The sequence below is a fragment of the Anabrus simplex genome, chromosome 1 (assembly GCF_040414725.1).
Source record: "Anabrus simplex isolate iqAnaSimp1 chromosome 1, ASM4041472v1, whole genome shotgun sequence".
NCBI lineage: Eukaryota > Metazoa > Arthropoda > Insecta > Orthoptera > Tettigoniidae > Anabrus > Anabrus simplex.
Window position 1 is genome coordinate 248801773 of NC_090265.1, and position 16291 is coordinate 248818063.

Consider the following 16291-nt stretch of genomic DNA (forward strand, 5'->3'; position numbering starts at 1 on the left):
TCATAAACCGGAGAGCTATTCTTCTCTTACTTTTTTTATTTGCTTTACGTCGCACCGTCGCAGATAGGTCTTATGGCGACGATGGGATAGGCGTGGGTAGGAAGTGGCCCTGGCCTTAATTAAGATACAGCCCCAGAATTTGCCTAATGTGAAAGTGGGAAATTACGAAAATCTACCTTCATGGGTAGGGGCAAAAGATCCGCATGGGTCGACGCCCCGAACAAATAACATTTTTATTTTTAAAAAATTTCGTGGGTGCCGACAGTGTGGATCGAACCCACTACCTCCCGGATGCAAGCTCACAGCGGCACGCCCGTAACCGCACGGCCAACTCATCCTCTTTGCTTTGTCTTATGATAAACCCTACCCATATGCCTTTTATTTCTTTGAGTCAAAATCTTCTGCTGGCTATCTTGCTAATAAGCTGCATCTTCTAACCCACATGTTCCTCCTCAACATGTAGAACATGCTTCCTTAGACTTCTCTTGGTTATGAACAGGACCCGGATCTTGATGACATGTCATCTTTTTACTGAGTGGTCAGGTGCAATGCTCCAACATATACTAACTCTGTTCATGGCACCTCGATTACAAGTATATCCTTTTCATCATCATCATCTGTTTACCCTCCAGGTTCGGCTTTTCCCTCGGACTCAGCGAGGGATCCCACCTCTACCGCCTCAAGGGCAGTGTCCTGGAGCTGCAGACTCTTAGTCGGGGGATACAACTGGGGAGAATGACCAGTACCTCGCCCAGGCGGCCTCACCTGCTATGCTGAACAGGGGCCTTGTGGAGGGATGGGAAGATTGGAAGGGATAGACAAGGAAGAGGGAAGGAAGCGGCCGTGGCCTTAAGTTAGGTACCATCCCGGCATTCGCCTGGAGGAGAAGTGGGAAACCACGGAAAACCACTTCCAAGATGGCTGAGGTGGGAATCGAACCCACTTCTACTCAGTTGACCTCCCGAGGCTGAGTGGACCCCGTTCCAGCCCTCGTACCACTTTTCAAATTTTCGTGGCAGAGCCAGGAATCGAACCCGGACCTCCGGGGGTGGCAGCTAATCACGCTAACCACTACACCACAGAGGCGGACATATCCTTTTTATTTGCATTTTTTGTATTTTTTATTTTAAGAGCATTTTATTTGACTTTAGAATTTTTTTGGTCTTTTGTCCCTTTTGTCATATTACCATATTATTTTATGAAATTACGTCTGAAAACCTCAACTAGTAGTTACACAAATATTGAAATAAAACATTTAAATATAATATTAAGTAGTCTTATGTCCGCCTCTGCGGTGTAGTGGTTAGCGTGATTAGCTGCCACCCCCGGAGGCCCGGGTTCGATTCCCGGCTCTGCCACGAAATTTTTGAAAAGTGGTACGAGGGCTGGAACGGGGTCCACTCAGCCTCGGGAGGTCAACTGAGTAGAGGTGGGTTCGATTCCCACCTCAGCCATCCTGGAAGTGGTTTTCCGTGGTTTCCCACTTCTCCTCCAGGCGAATGCCGGGATGGTACCTAACTTAAGGCCACGGCCGCTTCCTTCCCTCTTCCTTGCCTATCCCTTCCAATCTTCCCATCCCTCCACAAGGCCCCTGTTCAGCATAGCAGGTGAGGCCGCCTGGGCGAGGTACTGGTCATACTCCCCAGTTGTATCCCCGACCAAGGGTCTGAAGCTCCAGGACACTGTCCTAGAGGCGGTAGAGGTGGGATCCCTCGCTAAGTCCGAGGGAAAAACCGAACCTGGAGGGTAAACAGATGATGATGATGATGATTAAGTAGTCTTATTCTTGTTCTTTCGAGTCTTTGTTTCTGAATCATGTTTGTATTTTAAATTTTGTAGAAATAATTGATTAATGTTTTTGTGAACCTTAATTTCACATATCGTATTTTATTATTTCGAGTTGTTTTCCAACTGTTTATTTTTCACCCAATATTCATTGTATTGTGTATTATTTGTCTTCGAGCAGCCTCCAAATAGAAGGCTTATATTATGTATTTTGTACATTTGTGCCTAACCCAGGGCCTCTGAGGGTTCATGCACCGGTGCATTACACGGCGCAAAGTGCAAAAGACCACTTCGCTAGGTTGACCGGAGTGCACACCCCCACTCCTCACTTTTGAGCAATAGCATTGTCTCTCTCTTTCCCTTAGCCTGTCTCACTCACTCCGCCTGTCTCCCCCTTCCTCACTTGCTCTGTACCGCTCCATCACGCAAACCGAGTTGAGCCGAGCTTAGTCGAGTCGTCCCGAGACAAAACGCTTGTCCGAACCGAACCGAGTCGGACCGATGCACGGTGCACAGAACCTCTGCGCCTCAGTTTGCACGCGTGAGATTTTGGGCGTTTGAGAGGCCCTGGTCTAACCTATTATTTTCTGAAGGGTTTTTACACATTCATTTTTAAGCAGCATTTTCTTTCTTTCTTTCTTTCTTTTCTTTCTTTCTTTCTTTCTTTCCTTCTTTCTTTCTTTCTTTCTTTCTTTCTTAATCTGCTTGCCCTCCAGGGTTGGTTTTTCCCTCGCACTCAGCAAAAGATCCCATCTCTACCGCCTCAAGGGCAGTGTCCTGGAGCGTGAAATAATGGGTAGGGTATACAACTGGGGAGAATTACCAGTACCTCGCCCAAGCGGCCTCATCTGCTATGCTGACCAGGAACCTTGGTGGGGGTTAGGAAGATTGGAAGGGATAGATAAAGAAGAGGGAAGGAAGCGGCCGTGGCCTTAAGTTAGGTACCATTTCGGCACTTGCGTGGAGAAATGGGAAACCACGGAAAGCCACTTCCAGGATGGCTGAGGTGGGAATCGAACCCATCTCTACACAGTTGACCTCCCGAGGCTGAGTGGACCTCGTTCCAGCCCTCGTAACACTTTTCAAATTTCGTGGCAGAACCGGGAATCGAACCCGGGCTTCCGGAGGTGGCAGCTAATCACACTAACCACTACACCACAGAGGCAGACAACAGCATTTTCTTCATTTTATAATGCATTTTCTTAATTTTTAGGTAATTTAATAAAGTCATTTCTAACAACTTTAAGTGCAATTTTTAATATTCTTTACGTCATCAACATCCCAGCCTTAGTTGTGAACTGCATATACTTTTGAATACAAAACTAAATGTAGGCTACAATTACCATCAACCCAATAGCAAGTAGTGTAATGTGTGTGAAACATCATGGAGCAGTCTTCTGTTAGTGCCGTGACGTTCTACGCATCCCTCATGATCTGGTTACACTGAGCTATCATACGAATAGAAAATATAGTCTTCACTGCAAACTATACAAAATTTTGTTCTTTCATGGCTTATGTTCAGTTTGTTACTCTTCTGGTGTTTTAAAGTCGTTCCTTTTTTCTGTCTATTTATTTTGATAACTGGCGTCTGTGAGTACTGACAAGTTATCGAATGATATATAACATACATTATTGAATTAGTGGCTGGCCTGTTAGCAGAAAATGGGTCTGGAATAGAGGGACAGTTCCAAGGAACACATTCTTCAAATAATACTGCACCATGTCTGACTGGACAGCACTTCAGTGAAAGGAAACCCCAAACGGAGAAGAAGTCAAGGTCACGCGATGGCATGTAGTTTGCTACAAAAACAGCAAAAGAAAGAGAACTGTTCATTGGTGTCCCAACTGCGAGATTGGCATTTGCCTAGAGCAACGACGCAGCACATCAATCTGCCATCATCTATTACTGCCGTCGCTTATCAGCTGCTTCAAGGTTTGTCAACATTTGATTCAACAGTCTGAAAGTGTTTCACACAAAGTATGACAGCTTTGCTCTTGTACTGTCGAGCGTATTGTCAAAATATACATATTTCAGAGATGAATATGGATCCCTATTGGATTAACAACTACCGAGCGAGTTGGCCATGCGGTTAGGGGCGCGCAGCTGTGAGCTTGAATTCAGAAGATAGTGGGTTCAAACCCCACTGTCGGCAGCCCTGAATATAGTTTTCCATGGTTTCCCATTTTCTCATCAGGCAAATGCTGGGGCTGTACCTTAATTAAGGCCACTGCCGCTTCCTTCCCACTCCTAGAACTTCGCTATCCCATCATCGCCATAAGACCTATCTGTGCCGGTGTGGCGTAAAGCCAATTGTAAAAAGAAAAAAAAAGAAAAAATAATAATTAATTTTCAAACTGTCCGCCTCTGTGGTGTAGTGGTTAGCGTGATTAGCTGCCACCCCCGGAGGCCCGGGTTCGATTCCCGGCTCTGCCACGAAATTTGAAAAGTGGTACGAGGGCTGGAACGGGGTCCACTCAGCCTCGGGAGGTCAACTGAGTAGAGGTGGGTTCGATTCCCACCTCAGCCATCCTGGAAGTGGTTTTCCGTGGTTTCCCACTTCTCCTCCAGGCGAATGCCGGGATGGTACCTAACTTCAGGCCACGGCCGCTTCCTTCCCTCTTCCTTGCCTATCCCTTCCAATCTTCCCATCCCTCCACAAGGCCCCTGTTCAGCTTAGCAGGTGAGGCCGCCTGGGCGAGGTACTGGTCATACTCCCCAGTTGTATCCCCCGACCAAGAGTCTGAAGCTCCAGGACACTGCCCTTGAGGCGGTAGAGGTGGGATCCCTCGCTGAGTCCGAGGGACAAACCGAACCTGGAGGGTAAACAGATGATGATGATGATGATGAATTTTCAAACTGTTTGTTTTTCATGAGTATTTGATATAATTTCCATTTTGTAATGCAATGATCCAGTATTTACATGACTTGACAAGGTTGCCAGGTATGATGCAGATTGATATTTGTACAGTATAACAACCTGCAGAGCATGTTGCAGCATCATGGAGTGAGAGCCCTGAAACGTAAAAGATAGGAGGTATCACTGTATTACAATGCAATATCTATATATATAAAGTAAGAGTTTTGTCTGTACATTGCTCAGAATTTGAAAAGAATGGTATTTCTGTATCGGTCATGTCCACTGTAACAAGGAAATGCACGTTTTACTTTTCCGTAATGTCTGTCTGTCTGTCTGTCTGTCTGTCTGTCTGTCTGTCTGTCTGTCTGTCTGTCTGTCTGTCTGTCTGTCTGTCTGTCTGTCTGTCTGTCTGTCTGTCTGTCTGTCTGTCTGTCTGTCTGTCTGTCTGTCCGTCTGTCTGTCTGTCTGTCTGTCTGTCTGTCTGTCTGTCTGTCTGTCTGTCTGTCTGTCTGTCTGTCTATCTGTCTGTACACGCATCACGAGAAAACGGCTGAAGAGAATTTAATGAAAATCGGTATGTAAAGTAGGGGTATAAACCACTACAATCTAGGCTATAAATCAAGTCATTAACACCGTGTGAAATGGTAGTTTAGGGGAAGGCCTAAAATTTCATTCTCAAATATTTATATTATTAGTGGTCCTATCGATAAATAATACATAACTAGCGTTATATAAAACTAAATTTCCGATCATTTATGTCTTATACATTTTTATCGTACCGGCTATGATAACACAGATATTCATGAATTTGTATTTTTGTTGCTAAGTCCTTATCAACACCGAACCACGAGAAAATGGGTTTACAGAATTGAATGAAAATCCGTATAGGCCTACAGTCTAGGCTATGAACAATGTTATTCACCCTGGATGAAATAGTAGTTTAGGGGAAGGCGCCTAAAATTTAATTTTTAAATAGGCTACCTATGTTATTGGTCCTATCGAAAATTACTACATAACGAAAGTTATAGAGAATACAATTTCCGATCATTTGTGTTTTATTCAGTCTTGCCGTACCGACTATGGTAAGAGTGGTATTTCAGAGTCGGAAGAAAACTAAATATGAAGGCCTACAATATCGAAATCGCATAACATTGAGCGACAATAACATTACATTGACCATTGTTTGTTGTGACGCTCTTTGTCTCTTATACCCTACTCAACTCCGATAGATGGATTTACTGCTATGTACCAAGTATAACAGCCTGACTGAATATTGGCGGGAAATGGCTGGGGAGTTAGAAAACTTTAGCATGCCATTCCTCTGGTTCATACATTTTTTGATACTGCTGGTACGTAACACACTGGTTCATGATAGTATTCCAGCTATTCAATCCCAACTCTGACGCGCTATTTTGAATGACCAGTATGCCCACCTAAGGCAGAGGCTCACTTAGTAGCAGTAGTAGTAGTAGTAGTATGACCTGGTCTAGAACTACAGCTTAGGCGTATTCCAAATTATAGCACCACATTTCACTAAATAACTCAAAATTCAAACCGGAAAAGAGCTGTTTCTTAAGAAAAACTTCTTCCTCTTCATTTTTATTAAATTCTACATTCATTTTATTCCAAATTAGCAGTGAAGAGGGGGTTTCTGCTCTGGCTTGGAGGAAAATTTGCCTCCCGGTCAGATAGATTTTTCCGCCGCCAGTGTATTGAATTGAGATTTTCCGACTCATCGGGTACTCCTAGGAAGAAGATTAGTAAAAAGACATAGTTTTAGCCCTGGGACTCTCCGCTATTCGCCTCCCCTCCCCCGAAAAAAGACGAAGAGTGTTCACGGATCACGACTGTCTGGTGGTGGTGGTGGTGGTGGTGATTAATGTTTTAAGAGAAAGTACAACTAGGCAACCATCCTCTATATACAGTAACATTAATTAGAGAGAAAAAATGGAAGGGGTCCGACACTTCGAAAAATGAAGGTATCGGCCAGAGGAAGACAAGGACCACGAAGGGCGTGAAAATGAAAGACTCCCTAGGCCTCCATACGTAATACCGTCTGGGTCGGAAAAGAACAAGAGTTAACCAAGGAGGTCGGATAGGATAGATGAAAGTGAGGAGCCTGGCACAAGTAAGTGGAAGTAATGCCAGGACTCAGCTGAGGGCCCCGTGGTTGCCAACCCACGCTCCAAATTTCAGAGCTCTTGGGGTCCCTTTTAGTCGCCTCTTACGACAGGCAGGGGATACCGTGGGTGTTATTCTACCGGCCCTACCCACAGGGGGTCACGGCTGTCTGCGGCTTGGTCATTCCAGCTCTGGAACTTTGGACTGTCAGATCGGCAGCGTTCGTTAAAAGTGAGAAAATGTGTGGTTTTTCATTTGATACACTATTTCGTATGAGAGCATTGCTTTTAATCGTGCCATTCCTACTGACGTCATTGTAATGACCTGAGTTCATTTCAGTTGGGAAACCACTAAGACAGTCCTTCTGAGGATGTAAAAAGACCGGTGGAGTGTGAGTGTCTGAAATTATAATGAAAACTCCCCAACCTGATTGTAACTGATGGTAGGCAAGCGGGCCTACCTTTACAATGAAAGAGCCCTAACGCAGTTTTCATATGAGAAAAGACGTTTGGTGAATTCCCGGTCTTGTTTCTAGGGTAATGTTAAGAGCTATGCAATTTAATACAGTCTTGCTCACAACGTGTACACTACCTAACCTAGAATTCTGTTCACAATGTGGAATTCCGTAGCGAAGCACGGGTACATCAGCTAGTACCAATAATATGTATGTATGTATGTATGTATGTATGTATGTATGTATGTATGTATGTATGTATGTATGTATGTATGTATGTTGAGTGCTCATCCCGTAGGCTGGTTTGGACCTTAACAGCTCCGCCATAGGTGTCCCAGGCGTCACTGAAGAGGCGTACTAGGGAAATGAGGAGTGGGATAGTTGCCCGTTGCTTTCCTCGCTGGGCCAGAAGTTGCTATTACATATCAGTCTGCCAAGCCCATTGAAATGCATGCACAAACTGACCCTATGAGCGACGTTTTCACACCATTCGTAACATGGACTGGCTGCGTTAGGAATGGCATTAATAGCATCGCTCATACCTCAGTCAGTTTCATTTTGTCAAAGCCAAGGATGAGACTGAGACAGATCAATGAACGTAACAAAATTTCTCTAGCCACACCAGTGCACTGTAAACACTAGGTCATGCTTGCAAAGGCATATCAGTAATATAATACGCACATAGAAAAGAAAGAACATGAAATTACTTGAAACACAGGGAACTAAAATGATGTTGGAAGCTGTGTAGCTCAAAATGCCTGTTTCAAACTGTTATGTTAGGTCGAATTTGATTTAATTGGCATTGAAAGAAGAGTAAGTTAAACATCAAGTTCGTGACTATTTTTCAAATAAATGGTTTACGTAGCAGTTAAATATCAACTAGTATGTCATTTTCATTTTTAGGTGTCAAGTCGTTGCTGGCTTCTTACCAACATGGCCGTGGTTTGAATGCTATTCTCTGCGTGTAGGGCTTATGAAATAAAGATTTACTTCCCAGTGGTTCATATTTCACGTATAACTGGAATTCCCATGACTATTATCACGAAATCAACTGTCATAAAACTACAGGTTAAGAACTCATAACACCGGGCGAGTTGGCCGTGCGCGTAGAGGCGCGCGGCTGTGACCTTGCATCCGGGAGATAGCGGGTTCGAATCCCACTGTCGGCAGCCCTGAAGGTGGTTTTCCGTGGTTTCCCATTTTTACACCAGGCAAAGGCTGGGGCTGTACCTTAAATTAAGGCCACGGCCGCTTCCTTCCAACTCCTAGACCTATCCTATCCCATCGTCGCCATAAGACCTATCTGTATCGGTGCGACGTAAAGACCCTAGCGAAAAAAATAAAGAACTCATAACAAGGGTGTTATACTTTACGAAGTGTCCATTGGTGAACATGTGACAAGTAGTTATAAATGTCAGGACTCCATTAAACTGCAGGGTAATATAGACTTGTAAGGAGTCAGAACAACACCCACTGCAATACACTGCAGTGAGACTGGAACTCTTGCACGTGTCTTTGGCTGTTACCAGAATGGGAACCTCCTGAGGACAACAAGGCATCATCTGATAGGAAGCAAGATAGCATCAAACCTAGTCACCAAAAACTTCGAATTGAAAGTTGAGAATGTAACGGCAGAAGTCCACTGCAGCACATTAAACCAAAGTACTCTTAGAGTTGATATCCAGGATTTTGAGAAGGAAACAAGGTTACACGTCATGATTAAGCCGACAGTTCTATTTAAAATGGATAAAAAAAATTAGCCATTAATAATCTATTGATAAAAAATGAAGATTTATGAACCCACTAGCAAATGTATCCGTGCTTCCCTACGGTGTTCTATATTGTATACAGGTTTATCCGTAAATTACTGTAAAGACAGTGAGTAAGATTATATTAAACTGCATGCCTCTTAGCGCCATCCTAGAAACATAACAGGGAGGACGCCATACGTTGTTTCCTATGTAAGGTAGGCGTTGGGGAAGTTTTGAGAATAATAGCAGGCCACATTTCCTACTGTCAAGCACAATCGAGTTCGGGAGTTTCTGCTATAACGACAGACTCATAAACACAGGGTCTTTTTCCTAATGCAAGTCGCAATCGAGTTCGAAAGATCTAACGTATCAACAATCCAGACACGACAATAAGTCATAGGACCAAAATTGTTGATCTCTCCAAATAGAACGGCGATTTTGCTAACTGTTTTGTAATACGACTTACCGTTTAGCCACCAATTATCCCGGAACGAAGGTCTGCACCGTCATTAAAGTGCATCCATATTTCTATATTTTTTCCTGACCAAAAGTTATACATTTGAACAGCTTGGAATTTTTCCTCAAAGAAAAGAGTGTCTAAGTATCGGGATTAGCATTCGCATACATGCGGAGAAATTAAGGAAAAAAGTGATACAGTTAAGAAAGTTGAAATTAATAGAAAATAGGATTATATCTGAGGGCAGCCGGAAAGGACAAATATTTAAATACCAAGTGGATGTACTCGAAAATAAAATGTCCCTCAATAAATTGTGATGGGATATATTACGGATATAAGAAGTCGGTAACAGAGGAGAAACTTAGGCGCAGTAATTCTTAGGTAAACAGATAAGAAGATGACTTATGGTGTTATAAATTAAGCTATTCGACGACGGTTATAACCTCCAACAATATTTCGCCAATACCTCGGAGAATGGCCAATTGCTATCTACCCAAGGAACAGCCATGAGTTTACAGGAATGTTGACGAAAAAGGCAATACGTTACTTCCCTGCTGGCAAGCCGTCAAAGACGTTGCCATGGTAACCTGTAGGTTCGTTGTCGGTCTATCGGTCACTCATTGTACAGCATGATTCCCGCAGAAAATAGCAATTTTCTCCGTCACTTGAAGAGTGAGCTAAGTTATGAAGGTAACAAAAGTTGTTTATAATGAAGAGGCGTTTCACATACAGTCCACGAATTTTACAGAAAATCAGTAGTATAAGAGAAAATGGAGAAAAACAGTTCTGGTTTTCCTGTAAACCCCGTCTATTAAAAGATTTTTAAATCATATGCATATAAAAACCTTCCCCGGGATAAGTATAATCTAAATATGATGTTTGGTCGAGATCTGTCCAGCCGTTTCGCCGTTATGGAACAAACAAACAGACACGAAATCTAAAAACCAGCGATACGGTCCTGAGTTGACCTAAAACGGATATATATCTGAAAATTGGCAAAACAAACGAAATTACAGACAGCGGGCCCCTCCAATTTATTTATATAGATGGCAAATTATTTTAATAATGCGTATAACCTCAAAGACGTTGCAATTATAAGGCACCTTGTGGGATTCACGGAACAATTCCGAGATTCTTTACTGAATGTTTGTCCTTTTGGGCACACTTTGGCATAAACAACTATATTTGGCTGCAAAAATATTACCTTTGAAGGACTTCCTAAGAAATCATTTGTACAGTCATCATCAGAAGACTATGTAAACCACCAAGTGAATATTTGTGTTTTTATTTCATTTCAGTGTAGGCACCATGGTTCTTTTCGGTGCAATACAGAGGAATTACAGTGACGGCCATGTTTCACAATATAATTACAAAATAAAGTAAATAAAGTGTGACGTGATGTAACAGACAAAATAGGACAAAGCTTCTTGAAGTATTTAGGTACATTACTCTTGAAAATAGACAAAGTTGGTAAAATGTTTATATTTTTTGGAAGTGAGTTATACATAGTTATAGAAAAAGAGAATTTTGACCATAAGTAGTAGAATAGACCACCTCTGTGGTGTAGTGGTTAGCCTGATTAGCTGCAACCCCAGGAGGCCCGAGTTCGATTCCCGGCTCTGCCACTAAATTTGAAAAGTGGTACGAGGATTTGGACGGGGTCCACACAGCCTCGGAAGGACAACTTAGTAGAGGTGGGTTCGATTCCCACCTCAGCCATCCTCGAAGTGGTTTTCCGTGGTTTCCAATTTCTCCTCCAAGCAAATGCCGGGATGGTGCCTAACTTTAGGCCACGGTCAATTTCTTCCCTCTTTCTTGTCTGTCCCTTCCAATCTTCCCATCCCTCCACAAGGCTCCTCTTCAGCATAGCAGATAAGGCCACCTTGGCGAGGTATTGGTCCTCCTTCCAAGTTGTATTCCCCGACCCAAAGTCTAACGCTCTAGGACACTGCCCTTGGGGTAATAGGGGTTGGATGCAACGCTGATTCCGAGGGAAAAACCGACCCTGGGGGGTGAATAGATTAAGAAAGAAAGAAAGTATAAATCTGACTGTAGTGAATGTTTTTAACAATTCTTGCTTCATAATTATGAATCAGTGAATTGATAATTGCCATTGATATGTTTGAGCGGACTAATTTATTTTGAAGTTTACAGATCATAATTATAGAAACCTTTATGAATAGATTTGGAAGTGATAATACACTGCAATGCTTATACAAATCTTTAGTCGGTGTAATAATGTGCAGTTTTAAAATTATTTGTAACCTTAATCACATAGTTTAATTAAGATATTTCTTTTGTGCTGCGTATCCTATTCACAGTGGCAATCAATAAATTGATAAATAATTAAGTGTTCTTTTACAGAGCGTGGTAAGGCCAAGTATGGAGACCCCTGCAATGATACCTTGACGTGCAGTTTCGAGGGATCGCTCTGCACTGGGATTGCTTCACGGATGACCTGTCAGTGTGACCCTGAGATGCCAGCAACCAACTCTCTTGACAAGTGCGGAAAAAGTAAGAGTCAGACTGAACAAATGTAAACAATGTTTGAACATCTTCTATATATTACGTTGTGCTTATGCTTTCTATCCTTCTATCCTTTATAGCTCTTTTGTGTCCTCAGACACTCCCGACATTAAAAGCCATACGCCATTTCATAGCTCTTCAATGTTTTCCTTCATTTCTTGACCAACGAAAGCTTAGAGGCTTTAATGAAGGGAGCATTCAAACAAATTATGTATGTGGCTGCATAATGATTATTATTTTTGTATAGCATAATGATAATATTTTAGAAGTATTATTACAAATGTTCTCAATAGTCTCCACAAGTCTCTGTAACAAAAGCTTAATTATTGCTCATAATATTTATCCGTGAATTATGTTTTTGTTTCCTTAACAAAGTTCTATTTATTAAAACTGTATTTTATTTCACATGGTAGCTAAATGAAGGATTTTATCACATAATTACAGTAAAACTTGGTTATTTTGAATTTTTAAATTAAAATTTTGGACAATTCCAACTTTTCTCAGGATCCCCTGATATTCTTATAAACACAATGTTATCAAATTATGTTTAATTAGAATATTATATTGTTTAATTCAAAGTAAAAGTACCTAGTTAGAACTCTCATATTTTCTAAAAGTGATAATGAAGGACAATGGAGTACTGCCTGGATGGAAGAGAAAAGTAGTATGCTGATGCCAGAAACGCAACTGTTATTGTTGCGAATCTAAGAACATGTTGTGCTTTTTTTTATTCATTCTGACACCAATACGTGTTTGCCAAAGGACACAGAGCAGCTCATGAATCCTTTGAAAAAAAAATTGAATTGTTGTTTTGGCAAAAGAAATGCCAATGTACTCAAGAATATGAATACTTTTATGCTGCCGGGAGGAAATTAAATGTTATGTTTTCCGAACAAATGGCTGCGCATTATTGCCACTGAGAATTTTATAATCGTGGTAACAATTTTGTCTTGAATATTTCTGTCCAGTCTGTGCGATTGCCGCCATTCGACAAAATTTCTGGGGATGGTCCCTCTAGCACCCAGAAGCAGTCTTCATACTCGTATGTTCCTGACGCTGTAGGCTCACTGGAAGTAACATATTGTTGGCGCATATATTTCCTGTTTATCTATGTCATCTGGCTGGGAAAGAGAATCTTCAAACCTTATCCTGGGCTCAATGATTTCTGCTTTGTTTTGTCTCCGATTGATGGCAATTATATCAATACGACGCTTACTTCCACCTTCTGCTACACAGTGGACTTCTTCTTGAACCTCAAGGCCTTCTTCTTTGAGACTTCTCGCTAATAAAGATCTCGCGGTGTTACAACGCTTGATGCGACGTAACTCGACCTGAAGGCAGCTCCCGAGCACATGGGGTAGGGTTTCATTCTCACTGCAGTGCCTGCAGTGGCCTGTGCTCTTAGAACGTCCAGGTAGAGTGAGTATTGGGGTGACCATTGCCGTCATTTTCAGCATATCTCTCCATTCCGAGGATGACAGCCCATTGCATTTCACCATCCATGAGTTGGCGGATGTTACATTGACGAATAATGGAACTCCTCTCCCTTTGTGCAGATAGTTACTCTAAGCAAGACATTACTTAACTCGTAGAGTTTCTCGGGTCTTCTTAACATTCTTGCATCTGTCGTCAGTACTTACCTGCAGTTCTGGGAAGCCATGATTACTGATGGCGTCATAATCTCTGACAGCACTACCTCAAGTTTGCGGTTGATGTTTAATTATTGGAGATATGGTTCCTATGTTGCACGAAGTATAGACAAGTCTTTATACTTATTGCTTGAGAACAACATGCTGCTAGATGTGTCACTTCGTAGCTGAAGAATTTCCTATACCCACTCTTCATTGTCTGCTTTTATTAAAAATTTCTTTGGAATTTTCTCTATAGGTGCCAGTTGAAGAGGATATATTAACGTGGGGCCTATGAACTGGTTTAAAACAGTTATTTGTTGTTGTGGTTGTAGCAAATGGGAGGCTCCCTCAAACTGGCAGCAGAAAATTAAAATATGCAAATGTAAAATCTCAAGCAATTGGCTCATCACTAGTCACTACTCTTCTCCCCATATATCACTGTTGATCTTTCCACTTGTCACAACTCAGAAGAAATATTTAGAGATTGAAATCTGATCTTATATTGTACCAGAAAATATATTCATTCAATTAACGTGCTTTGCACACATTTGTCATTAATGTTCCAGATGCAAAGGTGAATGAATCCTGTACTTTCAACGAGCAATGTGAGGCGGAGGCTGAAATGACGGAGTGCAGAGAGAATCGCTGCCAGTGTCTCTTTCAAATGGTAGCCATTATTGACAGGGATGGCAACACCAAATGCTCATGTAAGCACACCTACAATATATTTTAGATATGGTTAACGTTTTAACAAATAAAAATAAAAATGACATATAAGTCAATATTGATTGATTGATTGATTGATTGATTGATTGATTGATTGATTGATTGATTGATTGATTGATTGATTGATTGATTGATTGATTGATTGATTGATTGATTGATTGATTGATTGATTGATTGATTGATTGATTGATTGATTGATTGATTGATTGATTGATTGATTGATTGATTGATTGATTGATTGATTGATTGATTGATTGATTGATTGATTGATTGATTGATTGATTGATTGATTGATAATAAAAATCATTCACTCCAGTCAATACCTTACTATATTTATTCACAATTACCCATACAATACTGTGTAATTAATATTGATTAAACTTTCACAAAGTATCGACAGGTGGATGATTGTAACTTTCTTATAACTTTTTATGAGAAAATATACCTTAGAGATTTGTTTAGTGCTAAATATAGTAGAATCTCGAAATTTCAAGATGGATTATCGAAAACTAGGATTATACAAAATGAAAGTCAACTGTAGATGCAAATTACACCCACATTATAACCCCCCCCCACCTATGACACTACAGTCATGAAAGGCCTTGGCCTACCAAGCGACCGCTGCTCAGAGCGAAGGCCTGCAGATTACAAGGTGTCGCGCGGTCAGCACGACGAATCCCCTCGGCCGTTATTCTTGGCTTTCTAGACCGGGACTGCTATCTCACCGTCAGATAGATCCTCAATTCTAATCATGTAGGGTGAGTGAATGTCGAACTAGCCCTCAGATCCAGGTAAAAAATCCCTGACCTCGCCAGGAATCGAACCCGGGTCCTCCGTGTAAGAGGCAGGCACGCTACCCCTACACCATGGGGCCGGCACCAGCGTTATAAACCAACTTAAAATTCAAACCAACCACTTCGACTAATATTTATAAACAAAAATAAAACAAATATATTACAAACGATCAAAACTCGTCCGCCTCTGTAGTGTAGTGGTTAGTGTGATTAGCTGCTACCCCTGGAGGCTCGGGTTCGATTCCCGGATCTGTCACGAAATTTGAAAAGTGGTACGAGGGCGGAACGGGGTCCATTCAGCCTCGGGAGGTCAAGTGAGTAGAGGAGGGTTCGAATCCCACCTCAGCCATCCTAGAAGTGGTTTTCCGTGGTTTCCCACTTCTCCTCCAGGCAAATCCCGGGATGGTACCCAACTTAAGGTCACGGCCGCTTCCTTCCCTCTTCCTTGTCTAACCCTTCCAATATTCCCATCCCCCCGCGAGGCCCCTGTTCAGCATAGCAGATGATGCCGCCTGGACGAGGTACTGGTCATCCTCCCCAGTTGTATTCCCCTACCCAGAGTCTGAAGCTCCAGGACACTGCCCTTGAGGCGCTAGAGGTGGGATCCCTCGCTGAGTTCGAGGGAAAAACCTACCTTGGAGGGTAAACAGATTAAGAAGAAGAAGACGATCAAAACTCAGTTTAAATCCTCAAGAGTTGTAACATGAATGAAAAATGTTTGAAACTAAACTGGCCATTGTAAGTTAGTTCTCCGACTCCAAATCACTATTGGCAATAAAGGGCTTGTTGCAATAGTAACACATAGGTTTGGCGTCAGGAAAGTCATACGGCTGGAAAATTGAGCTAAATCTACACAAAGGCTAGCCTGGAAAATTGGTAAAAAACTAGGAATAACAAGAAGAATCAATTAATCAGTCACCACTGACTGCCACCAGGTGATAAATTTCTTATCACTTGGTTACCTACTTTTTTCTTAAATGATTTCGAAGAAGGAAATTTATCTAACATCCCTTTTAATAAATTATTCCAATCTCTAATCCCTCTGCATAGACCTACCGTGTTTCTTTCGTTATTTCTTAATCTCTTTACCCTCCAGGGTTGGTTTTTCCCTCGAACTCCGCGAGGGATCCCACCTCTACCGCCTCAAGGGTAGTGTCCTGGAGCGTGATAAATTGGGCCTGGGATACA

At 42.0% G+C, this 16291-nt stretch overlaps 1 protein-coding gene across 1 annotated transcript in view; it reads left to right on the forward strand.

Annotated features, from left to right (window-relative positions):
- Positions 1-16291, forward strand: part of jus (julius seizure) — a 181559-nt gene that overhangs the window by 121582 nt on the left and 43686 nt on the right. The window contains exons 7-8 of the mRNA XM_068225791.1: positions 11791-11940; positions 14150-14290. Coding sequence (XP_068081892.1) covers positions 11791-11940; positions 14150-14290 — 291 coding nt within the window. The remainder of the gene's footprint in view (positions 1-11790; positions 11941-14149; positions 14291-16291) is intronic.